The sequence below is a fragment of the Apodemus sylvaticus genome, chromosome 8 (assembly GCF_947179515.1).
Source record: "Apodemus sylvaticus chromosome 8, mApoSyl1.1, whole genome shotgun sequence".
NCBI lineage: Eukaryota > Metazoa > Chordata > Mammalia > Rodentia > Muridae > Apodemus > Apodemus sylvaticus.
In genome coordinates, this window is record NC_067479.1 from 95,043,563 (window position 1) to 95,061,690 (window position 18,128).

At 50.8% G+C, this 18,128-nt stretch overlaps 1 protein-coding gene across 2 annotated transcripts in view; it reads right to left on the reverse strand.

The window, feature by feature from the left end:
- The window catches only part of Sh3bp5 (SH3 domain binding protein 5), a 66,214-nt gene that overhangs the window by 25,820 nt on the left and 22,266 nt on the right, over window positions 1–18,128 (reverse strand). Inside the window, exon 3 of one of the 2 annotated variants that reach the window (XM_052190088.1) lies at window positions 15,282–15,410. In XM_052190088.1, the coding sequence (XP_052046048.1) occupies window positions 15,282–15,410 (129 nt within the window). Of the gene's footprint in view, window positions 1–10,719; window positions 11,083–15,281; window positions 15,411–18,128 lie in introns of those variants that run through there. The other variant, XM_052190089.1, reaches the window with a different exon arrangement.

Sequence of the window (18,128 nt, forward strand, 5' to 3'; positions counted from 1 at the left end):
AAACCCACGTGTTCCTTACGCCTGCCTGGAGCCTGCTTCCCACCATGTTAACATAACTTCACAGCCATTAACATGCTCCCATGCCTTTGTGACAGGAAGTACTCAATGCCAGAGTGGGTGGCTGGCCATGGCCCTCCCGTACCAGGCGGAGGCTTGTGGGAACTGGAGAACGGCTCAGGGTGCCTCTCTGTCTGTCGGCCTGGGACAAAGCCAGGAAGAGCATGAAGGGAAAATGTGATGGGAGGAGACTGAAGGGCAACTCAAAGTTACAGAAGCAGCACAACTGGGTGAGAGGTGGCCAGAGCCCAGGAGCCTTGGGGTCAGGGTGCTACGGCGAAGTCCAGTACACGACAGCGCCTCATTCATTCACAGCAGGGCACACTTCTGTTTGTGTGTCCAGGTGCCCTGCAGCTGGATGGAGTTACAGCCGTTGTGGGCTGCGTGCTCGTGACAGGAGCACTCTTAGTCTCGGGGCCAATCGATTCCTCCAGCCCTGCTGCTCTGGTTTTTCCCTCCCACACCTAGAAGGCTGCCAGTGTGTGAGAAATATTTGTTTAATTAAGGTGCCCACCTATAAACCACGCTATAAACAACTCCCTTGTGGCCACTTATGTGAAGGCATTTGTGATTCTTTTGGCTTTCCTGTGGCTCACACAATAGAATCAGTGTCTTTGCGTGTGCATTTATTTCCGGACGTATCTAGAGAAGGACGACGGGAAAGCGCTGGAATGATCCCCGGCAGTATGCACCACGTAACCACGCGGTGAAGCCGCCTCTGCAGACCCGCTTATTCCTCATTGAACCTCACATTCCCCAAGCTAGAGGACAGCCTCGACCCAGAGACTTTAGGAAACAGGCCCCAGGGGAAACTTGACCCTCCTGGAAATCAGAGGGCCACATTTCTGTGGTTTTGACCAACCACCCAGCATCTTCTGAGGTGTGGCTGAGGACGCAGGTGAGCTCCACTCCACCCCTCCCCTTACCACTACTCCACCGCGGCCAGGGAGCCACATCCCCACCATGGTTTGCCAAGACACAGAGACACACCTGTGGCACCCAAGGGGGTGGTTCACCAAATCAAAATGGCCTTTAACCAAGTGCAAAGAGAAGTCTGCAGAAAGATGGGTGCTGATCTGCCCAGAGGCATAAAGGAACCGATCCTTGGAAAACCAGAGGACTAGTTTGCATCTCAGCAAGACCTAAAGCTTCCCTACAAGAGGCCAGGAAAGGTGGCATGAACTTTTTAAAATCAGTCCCAGCACGTGGGGTACAGAAGCGGGCAGACCTCTGTGAGCCTGGCCCAGGCAGCGAGGCTCAGTCTCCACCCCACACCCTTCCTCCCCACCCACAAAAACCCTCAAGAAAACCATTGTGGGGAAAGTTCTAACTCTGAGAATCAACAAGCCACTTCGTGACACACAGACTCCTGAGGCTGTTAGACAGACTGCTTCAAGCCGCTCCGAGCAGGAGGCTGAAGTCACCAGAGCAGATGCCTGTATCGAGTCTTTTAATAAACGGATTTATCAGAACCTACGCAGTGAGATGGTCAGGAGGCGGAGACCCTGGTGGTGGAGATGGATGTCTGAGTTTGACCCCCAGGACTCACATGTGGAAAGCATGTCAGCCCCTAAGAGTTGTCTTCTGACCTACACACACAGACACACACACACAGAGACACATACAGACACACAGACACTGACAGACACGGATAGATAGACACAGACACCCAGATACATACACACACACCTGTTTTGTTTTGTTTCATTTCATTTTTAAGAAAGAGAAAACTGCCAAACTTACTGGGAACCAATGTCCTGAATGATTTTGCTTCTTGGTTGGTTTATCAATACTCTTGTAAACACGCTGGAGACACTGAGTCCTGTTACCGGAGCTGCAGATATCCACATCTGGAAATCTGGGTCATCCCAAAGCCACATCAGCTAGGGACCCTGACTTCCCATGCCTGCCTGCCCCCGCCCGCCGTCAGGGTTTCCCCGGCTCATTTGGCTCTGTCTGTTGCCTGGTGCACTCGGCTCACTGAAGGGTCAAGCTCCCACCTCCAACTCAGCCTCTGAGCCAGCATGGCTGGACTCACTCAACCACAGGCTAAGCATCCCTTTCCTGAATGCTTGGAACCACGGTGTTTCCGATCCCAGACTTTTTCATATTGCTAATAGTTACATAGATGTTATTAGTTGGGTACCCTTAATCCACAGTTCTGGAATTTCTATAAACCCCACACTTTGAGAGCTCATCAGTCTGAGGAGGAAAGGCAACAGAATATGAAATGACACAGACCAACCCCACGACTATTCAGTGACTGTGAGAACAACTCCACGTTCTCACATCTGATCCGGTGGGGCGGGGTGGGGTGGGGGTGGGGCATGCTGAGGGGCAGCACTGAGACAGAGCAGAGCAGCTGGATTGGCTAGGGCAGCGGGGCTTGAAGGCCTCTTGCTCAGTGCTTGCTTCTGAGGCCTGACACTGGAGGCAGGAGCAAAGTACTCAACTGTCAGGCTTACCCAGAGAACAGGATCCGGGTAGCACGCGGAGAGTCAGACCACTGATTTTCTTTCTTTTTTTCCTACCTAGTTTGAGTGTGGGATGGCATGATGTGGGTGTTTGAGGACAAGTTGGGACTTTCCACCACAAGGGTCCTGGGGATCAAACCCAGGCCATCTGGCTTGGCACCTGGCTGGTCTATCTTGCAAACCTGTCAACAGCTGATTTTAAGGTACTGGTTCCTGTGAGCATGGAGCCAGGCAGGCCTAAAATCTGTAGAGGGCAGTGGAGTCCCAGGAAGAGACAGGATGAGACTCAAGTCTGCACAGTGCCCTTTTGTTCCAGGAAGGTCTCCTTGCTCTGTTCAGGTGCCAACCGCATTTGCACCCTTATGGAAACCCTGTAGTGTCTGACTGACTACATGCCATGCACCGCATGAAACACCTGAGATTACTGTTGTGTGTACTCCTCTGAATGAGCTATTAGCACAACTGACTTTGGTGAGATAACTGACCTGGGAGGTGCTAAGGAGATATGGGGGCCCCAGGAGATGAGGTAGGCTCGGGAAGGGCTGCCCTACAGCGTGCGTAAGCCATGAGGGCTTGCTTCTAAGATGTGGCCCTTGGAAGTGAGACATCCAGAATCGCATTTGCCAAAAAAAAAAAAAGAAAAAAAGTCTGCAACTTTACAAAGTACAAATAAGCACATCCACTCACAGATGTGTGGGAGGCAATGATTTCCTCACAGGACACCAGTACAACAAAAGAAAGAGTCTCCCATCCAGCAAGGGTGACATGTGAGTCAGCAGAGGAATTTGGGGAGGCACACGGTGGTTCTCTGTCCAGAGGGGTCCCATGTCTGCTCTGTGGGTCACAAATGCCTACCTGTTAGTTATTCCAGCCAGGCGTCTTCCTAGAAGACAGTAAACTTCTGTCAGGAGCCACCCAATACCAGTCTCCCATCCCCCTAGAACCTGTTTAGCAAGCTCAAAGCCAAGCCTCCTGACAGCTCCGGAGAGAGCAACCGGGGCCTAGCAGTAAATGGAAGCGAAGACTGCGTGAGACTCTGTAACATCTTTACATTTCTCTTTCTGCTCTTCCTTCTGTCCTGATACAGCGGGGCTGAGAGAAGGCTTGGTGCTTAAGGGCAATGGAGAAGGAGTGGCATTCAGTTCCCAGAGTCCGGCACCTCAGGTGGCTCGCAACCACACGGGACGACAGCGCACACAGGACGCCAGCGCTGAGGACCTGGTGCCTTCTTCTGGTCCACCATTCACTTGCACACATATGTGAACATATACCCACAAAGAGAAGGAAGTACTTAAAAATACAAAGAGCCCAGTATAGACACTTCCTTCTACGGCCTTGAAGGAGCCTGCGGCGTGAAAACAGACCTCCCAGGCTTTTCTAGACAGAGAACTTTCACTGGGTTAGCCTGGGCCTCAGGATAAGAGAACTAAATTCTAAGGATACAAGAGAGTCTTCTCTTCTAGAGAAGATGTTCTTCCCTCTAAGATGACAGAAGCTCCCCCAGGGCCTAGGAAAGTCTTACACAGAAACATTAGCAGCCAATAGTCAGTAATTAACTACTTAAGGCAGTCATGAAGGGGTCACTGTGGGAATCAGTGTGGAAGTTCTTTAAAGAACTAAACATAGAACTATCCTACACTGTGGCCAGCCCATCCCGAAGGACTCAGTGTCCCACAGAGACCTTATGTCCACACTCATCATAGGACTGTTCATAAAGCCACCTAGGTGCCATTAGCAGAGGGTAAAGAAAATGTGGTAGGTTATTCAGCCACAAAGAGAGAAGCAGGCCACTTGTAAGGAGCAGTGGTGGGACTGCTGATAATCGCTGTTCTAATTAGCTTCACTGTCGCTGTGTCAAAACACACTGGCAAAGAACACTATGGGAGGGGTTAAGCCATCTTACACCTCCAGGAGCTCTCCGGGGAAGTGAGGGCGGTAACTCGGGGAGAGTGGGAATCTGAAGGCAGGACAACCCGCTATTCCACAGAGCATCACCAGGAAACTCCTAGCAAGGGGACACGGTAGGGACCTCCGCATGCAGACCCTAGCTGGCTCCCTCACGGGCTCATGCTTTCTTAGATAGCCCCGGATTAGACCCGCAGAGGGATGGAGTCACCCACAAGGCTCCATGCTCCTGCATCCATCAATGGTAAGACCCCACCCCCACCCCAGACTGCCCACAGATAGAACTGAGCGCGGCAATTCCTCCACTGAGGTTTCCCTCTCAGATGACTAACGCTAGACTATCATGCTGACGACTGAAACTAAGATGATTACATTGGGCAGAAAGGCAGGCATCACATGTTTTATCTCATACGTGGAAACCAAGCTAAAAAGAGGAAGCCAGGTGTGTGGTGCATGTCCGTACTCGGCACAAGGAAGACTGGGGTAGGAGGATTGGGCGATCATGATCTCTGGTGGCTACACAGTAAGTTCTGTGCCAGCCTAGGCTACAGCTAGACAGGCTCGCAAAACACAAAACAGGTTGAAGCAGGAGGCTGAAAGCTCAAAACCATCCCGGCTACACAGTAAACCTGGTCTCAAAATAAAACAATTAACTTAATTCGTTTTTTAGCAGAGGTGATAGAAGGACCAAATAAGTAGAGGAAGGCAGGCTGCAGGAGAATGAATGTTATCAAAGGTTAGCAAGCAAAATCCCAGCTCTAACAATTAACAGATGCAAATAAAGAGCAGAGGGGGTGGGGGGGTGGGAGCTCAAGAAGTTTATCTCCACACTTAGGAGGCTGAGGCTGCAGGATAGCCGTGAGTTCAAGTCTGGGTGACATAGTAAGTTCTACATCAGTGTAGGTTACAGAGTGAAACTGTCTTGAAACATACAAACAGTAAAAAAAAAAAATAATAATAATAATCAATGAAGGAAGAGAGGGAGAGAGGAGAAAACTGTCGAGAGGAACCAGAAAGCGGCTGGAGAAGTCAACAGGAGAAACAGCCTCTGAGGAACCCAAAATTCCAGAAGATTCTCGGAGAGCGCCAGCTGACTTGGCCCCCCAAGAAGTCCTTTTGGGATTCTGTGTGGGGCTGACCAGCTCCCAGCAGTTTTGTTTGTGGGGATCTTAGGCCAGGAAAAACCTCCAGTTCTTTATCGGAGTGAGATCCCGGGCTTGGGAGCTGCCCAGCACAGCATACATAGGCCGAGTTCTCTTCAGCGCCAAACTGTCTTCAGTCACCCCCAACTAAGCAATGGGTCCCTGCAAAACAGGCCTGCCTGGCTCCACAGATGTGGTTCAGAAGACCAAAGGAAGGGTGGCTAATACCTCAAACTTTCCTGATAGGCCCTCACTGCAGGTTCCTGCTTCTGTAGGGTCCAATTTAACCCATAAAAATAAATACAAGAGGATTGGAGAGATGGCCCGGGGGTTAAGAGCGTACACTGCTTGTGGGGGGATTCCTGGAAAGAAGCAGAGGCTACGAAGGCTGATTGACTGATAAGAACCACCAAGAGGTGCAGAGGTTGGAATGCCTCAGGTCCAGAGGCCAATTACCTTATCTCAGGCTAGAGAGAGGCCCCAGAATAGCCATTCCCCGCCTAGCCCCAATCAGAACATCCTGTGACTAACAGATAAAAACCTTCTGGAATTTATCAACTTAGCATACCACTGGCTTCCAGCAAGCCTCACCAGATGCCACAGGAGCAGCGGTGTCCCAGGCCTACAGGAGGCACCACCCCATCTTGTTATAGAGAACTCTCGAATACACCCCACCAGTGTATTTTTAAATGCCTTGATTTATAGCCTTCAGGAAACTGCTTCTGTGTGGGAACACAGAACCTGGGGTAACCTAGTTCTGAGTCTCCTGGGACTCTGGTCACTCAAATCCAGTTCCAGAATAACCTCTTATTCCCTCTGTGGGGAGAGCTGAGGTTTTACATCTGCATATTCCTGCAGAGCCAGGGCCCTCACCTTGGTGGACCTCCCCCAGGGTACCTGCTTACACACACATACATATATACGCTCTTTAAAAAATTAACTATTATATAAAGTATAATATACAAGACTTCCTTTAAATGTGCATTTCAGAAAAAAATACCTTTAAAAGTTTTGATAACATTTCTGTATTTCTCTGTTGTGTGTGCGCGTTTGAGCACAGTACTCAGGAGTACCGAGTGCCCAGCATGAAGGTTAAAACTGGTCTCTGGGTCTCTCCTTCTACCGTGTGTCCTACGGATTGAATTCAGGTCGTCAGGCTTGGCAGCAAGTAACTTCATTTGCTGAACCATCTCAACGGCCCAGGAAAATTACCTTTTAATGTCTAGCCCCAAATATTACATGACATGGATCTTTCTATGTTTAGGGTTTTTTGTTTGTTTTTCTGTTTTGTTTTGGAGAGAAGGTCTAACTGTCAGGCCAGGCTGATCTCAAAGTCACGGCAATCCTCTTGCCTCAGTCTCCCAAGGGCTGGGATTATAGACATGATCCACCTGGTAAGGCAGAAGAGACATTTAAACAACCTCCACCCCACACCCCAAAACACGGCTTTAACAGAGTATGCTGCCAATCCTCACTGTGGCCTAGAGGCTCCACTCATCCCACTGCAGACATTACAGGGCTCCCCAGGGCTGGAGGCGCGTCTCAGTGCGCAAGCATATGTGGGCATCGAGCACAAGGCCCTGGAAGGGAAGGACGGACGAGAAAATACTGCTCAAGTCTGGACTCCTAAGTGTTTCATGCTTGGGGGAGCATGTGTTTTCCTCCCTTGAATACCAAGAAGTTCCTGCCTGGGAGAAGCACTGTCTCCACCGGGCTGGATGCAGGGTATCTTAAGTCACAAGAACCTTTTCAAATCAGCTACCTGAAGGCCCAGAGTTAGTTCATCCCGAAGCCATCCCACTTCTTGATTCTTGGTATCGCTTAGATGTTCGCTTAGATGGCTTTAAGTTTTGCTTTTTGAAGTAATAAATATAACCTAATATATGTATATATATTATACACATACATAGCATACATATATATTAAGGATGAATTTTCATAGGAGGGAAAGGAGAAAATTTAAAGTCACATGTGGGGGTAGGGAAAAAAGAGAAAGGAAGAAAGCATGGGGCACCCCCAAAATAAAAAAAAAATTAATTAATTAAAAAAAAAAAAACAGGAACAGAAAATGCACTAAGTGTTCCTGAGGAATCCTGCCGCCTGGTCAGAGCTCACACCACGCTTCTTAGCAGTAGGAAAAGGCCCAAGCTGGCAACAGAAACACAGTGACACTCTGACCTTCCGTAACTGAGCGATTCCTCCCTTGTCACCCTTTCCAGGGAACGCCCACGGTGTCAGAGAGGGAAGGAAGGGGACTCTCTTCTTGAACGCCATCATTCTAGTGAAAACAGGGAGCACAGGCCGGGTGTGGCATTTCTCGCCTGTCATCTCAGCACTCAGGAAGCAGAGGCAGGGGGATTGCAAGCTCCAGGCCAGTTTAAGCTACATAGTAAGAGCCTATCTCAAAAACAAAACAAAACAAACAAAAAAACCAAAAACAATGAAATAAAAGTATACAGCAGCTAACCAGAAACATCCAAGGAGCTTTGAGGTTTCGGACAGTGTGGGGAACTCTACAACAAATGTCCCCTTTCACTGTGGTGCCAAGCATGTCTGTCGGCTTCAGGCAGCATGTGCTGCCCAGCCAGCAGGGCCTGCTGGGAATGGGCTATCACTGTCAGAGTTACAAGTGCGGCACTGGCTCATTCCGCCTCACTCCCTGGCTCGACTCTGTCTGACCAGCCCCCGGAGCCCGCCTCTCAGCCACCTGCACTCAGAGACGGCTCAAGGGCAAGTGGTCGATGCCACTGCCAGGGGAACCTCCAGGTGGGCCGAACCATATCTATTTCTAGTTCCAGCCCCAAGCCAGGATGTACACCAACCCCAGGACGCGGCAGGCATAGCTCCCCGAAGCCAAGCCATGTCCCTCTGTGTCCAGGGCTTTGGCCTGGCAGAGGCGGCCACTCATTCTGAGCAAACAAACGAACAAACAAACAAACAAATATTGGCTTTCTAGGTATGGTGGTATACATAGACTTATGATCCCAGTGCTTGGGAGTCTGAGGCAGGAGGGTCAGGAGTTCAGGGCTACCTGGACTACAGAATGAAAACTTACCTGGGGGGGGGGAATGCCAGATGGGGTGGCCTACATCTTTAATTGCAGCCTTCAGAAGGCAGAGGCAGATCTCTGTGAGATCAAGGTCAGCCTGGTCTACATATGGAGTTTCAGGCTAGTCAGGGGCTACATAGTAAAACCTTGTCTCAAAACACCAAAACAAAAACAAAGATAAGAACTGAAAAAATCTAGGCTTCCAAAGTACAGCTGCTGCTCTCTCATTCCCAGACTCTCCAGCCAATCCTGCAAGGCGGGGCACATCCTCTGGGCCAGGGCCTGGGCAAGGGGAAAGTGACCTTGCCCTTCCTAAGCACTGTAAATCACTCTGCTTCGGGACAAGTGCCCCTCACTCCACCACACGCTTACTTCAGGCAGCGTAGATGACGCAGTTCCCAGACCTGGCCTGTGGCCACCCAGAAGAATGTGACCAGGGCCACAGGGAAGGACGTCACCAAGCCAGACCTCCTCACCTAAGTCCCACGGTGAGTTAATTCTGACTGGGCAGAAATTAACACTGGAAGAAGGAGACATGATGAAGCCATACTGAAGTTCTGTGGGGAGGGGGAGGGGACGTGTACTGTGAGGGCCCAGGCTACACCAAGCACCAGCAGCACAATGGGCCATCAGGTTTGTCAAGCTGTGTCCAACCCCCAGGACCACATGGTAATAAGAGAAAACTGACTGCTAAACATTGTCTCTGATCACTTCGCCTATGTGCTCATGAGCAGACAGACTTACACACACCCTTACATGTAAAACAGAACAAAAGGAGGAACCTTTGGTCAGTCCAGCCCAGAGAAGGCAGGCAGCAGAGAGGGTAACTGCAGACTCCCTGGGTTGCTGTATGCCCTGCAAGTCTCCTCAAGCTGCCCATGGGTTGGTCAGCTAAACTTATACCATCCTGAGTGCCCAAGACAGGCCAGCCATCAGGCAGTAGCCAGAACAGGCAAGCCTGGGTCCAGTTCTTGCTGTTCTCCTCACAGGGGCTGGGTACCACATTGTCCTTCCTCAACCTGCTATCCCTCTGAGAATGAGGAAGCTAATCCCACTCTGACACCTTGATATAAATGCTCTGACTGCCACAGGCCCAGCTGCATGGTGCCGCTCATTACTGAGAACTGCAGTGCCTCACGGACAGCGTAACCTGCCCCAAGCCTGCTCCAGAAGGAAGTTCCTCAGGCATGTAAACAAGTGCCTTCACCTCTTGCCCCCATCTTTGACCTCTGACTCTTGACAATCTATACACATCCTGTCTTCATCTTCCTGTCCCTCTGAGTTTCCTGCCTTCCCACTAAAGCATCCAGTCACCTCCACCTAACTGTTCTGAGAAATCTCAAACACCCAGGCCGGACCCAGTCTCTGACAACTTCCTCCTGGCTAGGCTGACCATCACACAGCCTTGACGACAACGAACTCCTATGTCATTTGGTATCAGCCTACTTCATGTTCTCTCAGATGAGGCCTCCAAACGGGATTGGTTTGGGTAGAGGCCCAAGAAGCAATCTTTAGGCTCCAATACTGGTTTTATCATTTGTAAAATGGGGGTTCGTGGGGGGATGGGAAGAACTTGAAAGATGGTTCAGCACTTAACTGCTCTTCCAAAGGAACCAAATTTGATTCCTAGCACCCATGTGGTGGCTCACAACCAGTTCCTGGAGATCTGACACTCTCTTGAGACTTCAGAGGGCACCAAGGCATACACATGGTATACAGACGTATGTGTAAGCAAATTACTCAGACACATAAAATAAAAAAAAAAATGTAAACCACCAAGCATGGCACCTGCTCACGTGTTGCTAGAGCTCACACAGGTGGCCCTGCAGCCCTGGCACGACAGGACACAGCTGCAATCCTAGCGTGGTCCCGGACAACCACGTTATGCTACCCCGACTCAAACCACACCAAAATAAAATAGCAGGGACATTCTCGTGGAGGCACCACACAACCTAAGAGTTTTCCCACAGAGCAGCTCCACCACGCCCCGGCCGCGCTGCACCTCTGCATTGTCTCTCACTAGCCCTTCATGTTCCTTCCAAGTGGGGCTCTGGCCCCCGGCCTCGTTCCCCAGGCCCTTGAGTATACTCACCCATGGTCATACTTCACACCATTTCCTCCCTTAGACTTCTGTTCTCCAGATGTTTCCACGGTCTCTCCCGCTACAGGACTCGAGCACAGCTATCTCCCACACTTCCCTGGTCAGTAGCATCCCACGGAGACGTTGTTCCCGTGTGGTGGTCAGCACACTAACAACTGAGGCCCGGGCTCTTTACGTCTCAAGCCCAGGAATGCCCATCAGCTACAGATGCCACACCTGCACATGTGGCTATCTGCTAAGCTCTCCTTGCAACAACAAATCGGTGCTTGGGGTACTTCCCGGTCACTGAAGAGCCGTGCAGGGGGCTCCACCAGCACCTCGTTACCTGAGCCGTGTTCTGAGCTGAGGTGGCTCTCTCTCTGCCTTCTGTCTCTGCGCTTACACAGTAAACTATCCCCAGGGGGCAATGACATAGCGACTGCGGGCCTGGTGGGCCCCGGAGTGCGAGGTGCCTCATGGATCTGAGGTGGGGACTGGCTGAGCTTCACACAAGCCTCAGCGGCAGGGCTGCTGGCCCTGAGTTAGGTAATGAGTCGGCCGTGGAATACACACCCAGGAAAAGAAAGAGGAAATCTGCCAGTGTGAACACATGTTTGCTCTCGTAAGTTCGAGAGGAACATCTGGGGGACATAACGAAGCTCAGGAAAAGATGGGGAGGCGGCTGCACTTGGGGGACCCATTTGGTACTGATGACTCACAGACCCCCTCCCAGCCAGCAAAGGCCTGCTTCTCAGTCTGTCCTAGGGTGTGGGGACTGTTTGGTTTTTAATTGTATTCTTTTTAAAAAAAAGTTTTATCTTCATTATTTTTAATTATGTATGCGTGTGGCCTCACATGGCCTGGAACTAGGGTTACAGGCAGTCGTGAGCTATCAGATACTGGTGCTGAGAACCACCGGGGTCCTGCTTAACTGACAAGCCAATCTCTCTAGCTATTTTAAGTCAGCAAATTCATCATAGATATACAATATTTGACAGAAAAAATATCTAAATAATGCATTTCTCTAAATAATACTTTCCACATACTAATTCAATGGCCAGGGTAGACCACACAAATGCCTATAACAAACCTTCTAGGCAAAGGTCATTTTTTCCCACCTCCTGGGAGGGTGTTGGCCATGTGACCCACTGCGGCCAGAAAGATATCAACAAATGTAAAATCAAACAGTGACCTAGGAAGGGCATGCTCCGAAACCCAACACCCTGAGAAAGGACCAGTCTGTCCTGTTGAATGAGAGAACAGTCACCACTGCTACCCCAGGGGACGGCCAACCAAATGTCTAACAAACAAGGCCCATGCAAGATGGGCCACTTGTAGCAAACCGACTGCGTACAATCTCGACAGTCAAGCCTGAGATCAGGAAAACAAAACAAAAAGGAAAAACAAACAAACAAAAAAACTGCCTGGCAAAGCTATAAGCTAGGCAAACCATAAGCTAAGTAGGTGTCTCAAGCCACTCAGTCACAAGTGGTTTGACTTGTAGCAAAAGCCGACAGCAGACAACTCCATTTTATGAGAGGAGGAAGGCTCCGGCCATTAAGAGGCCCCAAGCCGAGGTGAACTGGGATTCTGAGCCTAGTTCTGGTTCACAGGCGAGCTTTGCCAGCTCTCTGCCAGCCGCATCATTCTATAAATTTCAGATGTTTCCTCCCTTAGCGACCCGTCTAAAGAAGGTTAACTGTAGAACATGGCCTTACGTGGCCCCACAAACACCCGGCGTGCAGCAGCTGAGCTCCCTGACCTTGTCATCTCATGCTGACACTGTCCTCACAGACCTCAAAGGGCTGTGCGCTCCTCTGACACATTCCAACCATTTAAAAATAACAGGCTGCCAACGATGACAGACAGACATGGTGTGCTTACACACACAGGGGCATAGCATTCACCCTAAACACCGAGGGAGGGTCACTGGGAGGGGTGCCTCAGAGGAGGAAGGAGATGGCCACCAGCCTTGTTACCCAACTTTGACCCCCAGAACCCACTCTGTACAGGGCAGAACTGATCCCTACAGGTTGTCCTCTGACCTCCCCATGCCCTGCCCCCATACATACAAAATAAGTTCATGTAAAAGGAATTATTTCAGGAAGAGGGCTGGGCATAGTGGCCACATCTTTAATCCCAACATTCAGGAGGCAGAGGTGGGGAGCTCTCTCTGACATCAGTTGGTTCCACACAGTAAGACTCTGTCTCAATAAACAGACAAATGGAGGGAACTCTGATGCGACACACCAGGGACGACACGAGGTACAAATGTCAAATGAAATGGACCAGTCACAGAATCGAGCATTCCTCAATACCCGATGCTTATGAGGCATGTAGTGCAGCCAAGCTCTTAGGAAAGCAAGCAGGAGGATGGCTGACAGGGCCTGTGGGGGGAGAGACTGTGTAGTCATGGCTACAGAATCTCAGTTTGAGAAAAGGTTCTGGTGGTCTGGGTTGCATAGCAAAGGGAATGTTAATGATACTGAACTAGCAACCTGTAAAAATGGTTACATTGTTATATATGTTAGAGAGAGAGAGGGAGAGGGAAAAGGAGAGGGAGAGGGAGAGGGAGAGGGAGACGGGAGGAATGGGGGAGGGGAAGGGAGAGGGAACAAAACAAAAGCCAGCAGATAAGCAAAGGTTGGACTCCAGGTGGAACCCCACCCCTCAGGCACTTAGACCCCTCAGAGCAGAGCGAGCAGAGACACAAGCCACACTGCCCTCACCCTCACCGTGGCCTCCAGATGGGATACAGACTATCAGAGCAGCCTTGAAAACAAGCTTGGGCCCAAATACAAAAGCTCTCAAAGAAATAAAAGCCAGTCTCCTGCCCCCAGCCCAGTTCGGAAAAGATGGTTTGGTCCCACTCCCCTTGGAGAGTGGGTCTTGGGGTCACAGGATGGGCCTGACTTTACTGTCAGGAGATGATTTGACACCAGGAGCAGGGCAATACAGGGTTCTGATGCACGGTTACAATTCTGCTGGTCCTATGGTCCTTTCCTACAGTTCCTGACGGAACTGGGGTTCAGTGGGGCGCTGGATAGGGACACAGGCATTCAGATGTGCGACACGCCCTGGAAGACGGAGAACAGGGAGGGAGGAGAGGAGCCAGTAAGCTGGTTCTAAGTTTTCCACAATAAATTATTTTTTTAAAAATGAGACTGAAACCCAAGCCCATGCAGGGGTCCCACTGTCAGACCCTCCCTCTCATTTAAGTCCCAAGAACCATGTGGGCCCCGCACCACCAGCATCTCAAGAATGGGATGCAAAAGCTCACAGTGCACACCTGAAGGATGTGCTTGGCTGGACTCTCAGATACTACTGGAACTGGGCATGCTCAGAGGGGTTTGCGACCATCAAAAGGAAGGAAGGGGGCGGGGACGAGGCGGAGGAAGAAAACAGGAAGTCCCACTTGGCAGCAGCTGAGGTAGACACTCTCCTACTATCAGAAAGGTCACAGGCCCACTCACAGTGTCTGCCCCAGCTCACCATCCACATCCACAGAATGAAATGTAGCATCCTCCTGCCTCAGCCTTGTGTACCCTTCTGGCTCCTCCACTAGAGACCAGGGTCTCTTGGAGCTGAGGGCAGGGACATCCCAACCCTTGCAGTACTTCCCCATCAGCTACCAGGATCCCCTCCAGACTCATCTTGGCTCTGCCCATCGTAGCCGTCACCCACCCGCTAGGACCTGGTCTGGCTACACCTGACAACTGAATAGTTGCCCGAGGGACTCCGTGATGATCTTAAGGATCATCTTTAGGGTTAAGAGAAGATTTGAGAAGGAAGAGACATTCCACAATCCTCTGCTTCCCAGCAGATGAGGTGCCTCCCAACACAGCTCCCTCCCACAAAGCAGACTGGGGATACAGAAATGGAAGGCTGGAAGACTCACTCCAGGATGTGCCGTAGCCAGATGGAGCCCTACCCAGCAGGCACGATTTGGATGAAGCCAACCTGACAGCTTTGCTCACCCAGCAGGAAGGGGTTTGGAGGGACGTGGGTGATGAGGTGGGAGAAAATTCTACGGTAGGGAGGTGAAGAGGACGCAGGATAAACCCATGGCTCCCCAGGGACGTTATTCTCTTGTTTGTCCCTCAGTTCTGTCTGCGTCCGACTCCTTCTGTATGTGACACCCTAGACAAAGTCCATGCTCATGGAACTGCTCTCACTGTAAACACAGGCTCTAACAGGTCGGAGGTGAGAAGGGTCACACACCAAGGGTCATTCCGCCCTGTGCCTCACAGACATTCACTGAGAGAGGAGGAAGACACAGAAGGAGGCGCTGGACACATTCCCAGTGCCCATGAGACCAGCTCTTCAACTCAGAGGCTTCAGCCACAAGTCACGTGACAAGGGCCATCCAAATCAGCGCTCACATTCGAGCTGGATGGAGCCCCTGAGGCAGGACCCAAGAAGGCTGACCCAAGGCCGCCATCCTTGTACAGAGCCATGACCTTTCACATGGGGTGGGTGCTTCTAACCTTCAGTGGGCGATATGGAACAGAAAAGGTGACCCCCGTATGCAACTGGGAGCAGTGGGCAGAGCAGACACCTTCAGGCCGTCTTACCTGCCTTGCCACCCTGCGGGCCTCCCAGTAGGGCTTCGAGTCCTCCACAGCTTTGCCGATTTTCTTTGCCAGTTCGTCTAGTTTCACCGTCGCCTCAACCAGGACGGATCGGAATTTCTGGCGTGCATCCTATAAGCCAGGGGGAAGATGGAGGAATTATCATCAGGCTCTGGAAGGAAGTGGCAAACATCTGCTACATCTGACCAGAGATACCAAGAAGGAATTCACACATGGCCAGGACCCTGAATCACTTTACAAGCCAGTAGGCTTGGCACCACTCAAAACCCGTCGGCCACTGTAAGAAGGATCCAGAATCTCCATTGTCTAGTCAGTGACTGCCACCAGTACATGAGAACTTCAAGCTGGTCACGTGACTGAGAAGAAACCACATTTGCAACTTTAGCGTCACTTACACTTTAGGTTTTTCATTCATTCATTCATTCATTCATTCATTCATTTGCTTACACACTCAGAAGTCTTGCTATGACACTGAACTCTCAATCTTCCTGTCTCTACCTCCCCAGTGCTGAAATTTAATAGGCCTTCACCACCATACCCCATAATTTACTTGTAAAAATATATGTTCAGGGACTACAGTGTCAGAAAGCCCAGTGTTACATCAAAACCTCCTTGGTCCCCCAGGGGAAAAACTCTCTGTAGCCCTAGGAGGCTTCAGTTCATATGATTCTACCGTTTCCCACACTCTCACAAAGCCTAAACCCTGGGACTCAGATGTTAAACACGGACTGCAGGCTTACCACCTGCAGGCCCCTGCCTCAGGGAACCCCCAGTCTGATGGGTGTGTCCGTTCTAGATCCACCTGTGAGGATGCTGTGGGACTCAGCAGCAGAGACCCTCACCAGACCACCAACTGCAGAGGAGTAAGGAGGATCTACACAGAGGCCAGAGGGACACACGGGTTGTGGGGGTGGGGTGGGATTGGGGGGTTGCTGATCCCAAGAATGCAATGGCCTTGCTTGGCTAACACGAGGAAGGGAGCGCCGATGTTTGCAGGCATCTGAGGGAGCCAGATGTTTGCAATGTGGAAAGGGCCTTCCTTGCAATTAACCTTCTCAAGAACTTGTGCTGTTCATGTGGAAATGTAGGGTCTCACAGGGCTGAAGGAGACTTGGAGCAATTCTTTTAATTCATCCCCTTCGCATCGCAGACTATATGGGCCTGGCAGATGGGTCTGACAGCACAGCCGACCTTCCAGAACACATGAAGGTGAATGATGTGCTCCGCTGCCCTTGGGAGCTCCGGAGCCCAGATCCCACTTCTGACATAGGCCCTGGCCCCAGTTCTGGGTCACAGTCATCAGGGTTTTTGTGTTGTATCCAGCTCTCTCCTCCTGGAGGGAAATGGGAATTTCCTAAGACTCAGGAAGTCCACAAGCGTTCGGAGTGCCGGGCGCCCAGAACGTTAGAGGATCAAGCCCCGCCCTAGGTTACGTAAGCCCCGCCCTCGGTTACGTAAGCCCTAAATGAGGGCTGGCGTGCTCCTCGGATGCTGTCTGCAGGCTGTTCATCCAACTCAGCTACCTAGTCATCCCATGCAGGGGACGGAGAGTAGAGGGCGGTTGGTTGGTTTTTTTGTTTTCTGCTTTTTGAGACAGGCTCTCCCTCTGCAGCCCAAGCTGACCTTAAACTCATAGCTCTCTGCCCTAGCTTAGCCTCCCTGGGAGGCTGGGCTGGGATCACAGCTTGTGATGGATTTCAGGAAAATGACCTGATCATATTTGGAACTTATCAAACTGTCACAGGGTTTTGAGTATTTCTGAAGATGCCTTGGGCAGATTTTTGGGGCCCACCAGCCTGGCTAACATCCTTTCAAGACTCTATATTCAAGAGCACGAGGGTGGAGGTAAGGGTAGTGGGCAAGAGACGGGCCTAATAATCATGTTTTCCCAACAATGAGCTACACACCTAGATATCACACGATCAGCTCCATCCAGACACCACAGATCTAGTCATAAAGTGGTCATAGCTAACAGACTCAACTTTCCTGAGATATTTTTTGTTTTTTTTTTTTTACCAGTAATTTGCTGAATTATTCACTCTACATCTGGGTCGCAGCCCCGCCTCTCCTCTCAGTCCCCCCTCACGTAGCCCCTCCCCCACCCTCCCCTCACGGCTGGACTAGGCACACACTCTCCCACTAAGGCAGCCCAGTTAAGGGAACAGGCTGCACAGGCAGGTCACAGTGTCAGGGACGGCTCCCACTCTACTTGTTAGGGAGGGGACGGCATGATCTAGTTCTTAATTTTGCCAGAAATCTTGTCTACTTAAGTATTAATTTCCCCCAAAGTACTGAGGTATAGGAGCCCACAAACCAAAATCTTTCCCACCAGCCTCAATCCTGGGGCTCAGCCTCTGGCAGAGTGACTCTGGGCCCAAGAACAGTCAAGTGACAGCCTGGTCAATCAGCAATGACACTCCCAGCCACAGTGGTTGTGGAGAAAGAGGCCAAAGCACCAGAACTAGCGAGACGTCATTCTAAAGAGTTTCTGAAACTTAGCAGAAGAAACTTCCTCAATCAGGCGGCTAACAGGATGGGTGGAAGCACAGAGTAACTCTGATCTGTCACCCTGGAGCCAGGAGAGGCCACAGAAGTATGGTAGAAGGGCCCGGCCGCCCCTACTCTACCGCCGCCTCTCCCTTAAAGTGGCACTCCCCACCCTGCCCCCATCGCCACCTTCACTCTCCCTTTCTGTTTCATCCAAATGATCCAGAATTGGACTTCAATCAAATGCAATTCAAGGGGACCTTTAAAAACCACGAGTCTGAACCAGAGACCTTTCGTTAGTTGCTACACTAGTTACATTTAAGTAAGAGGAAGGCCAATCTG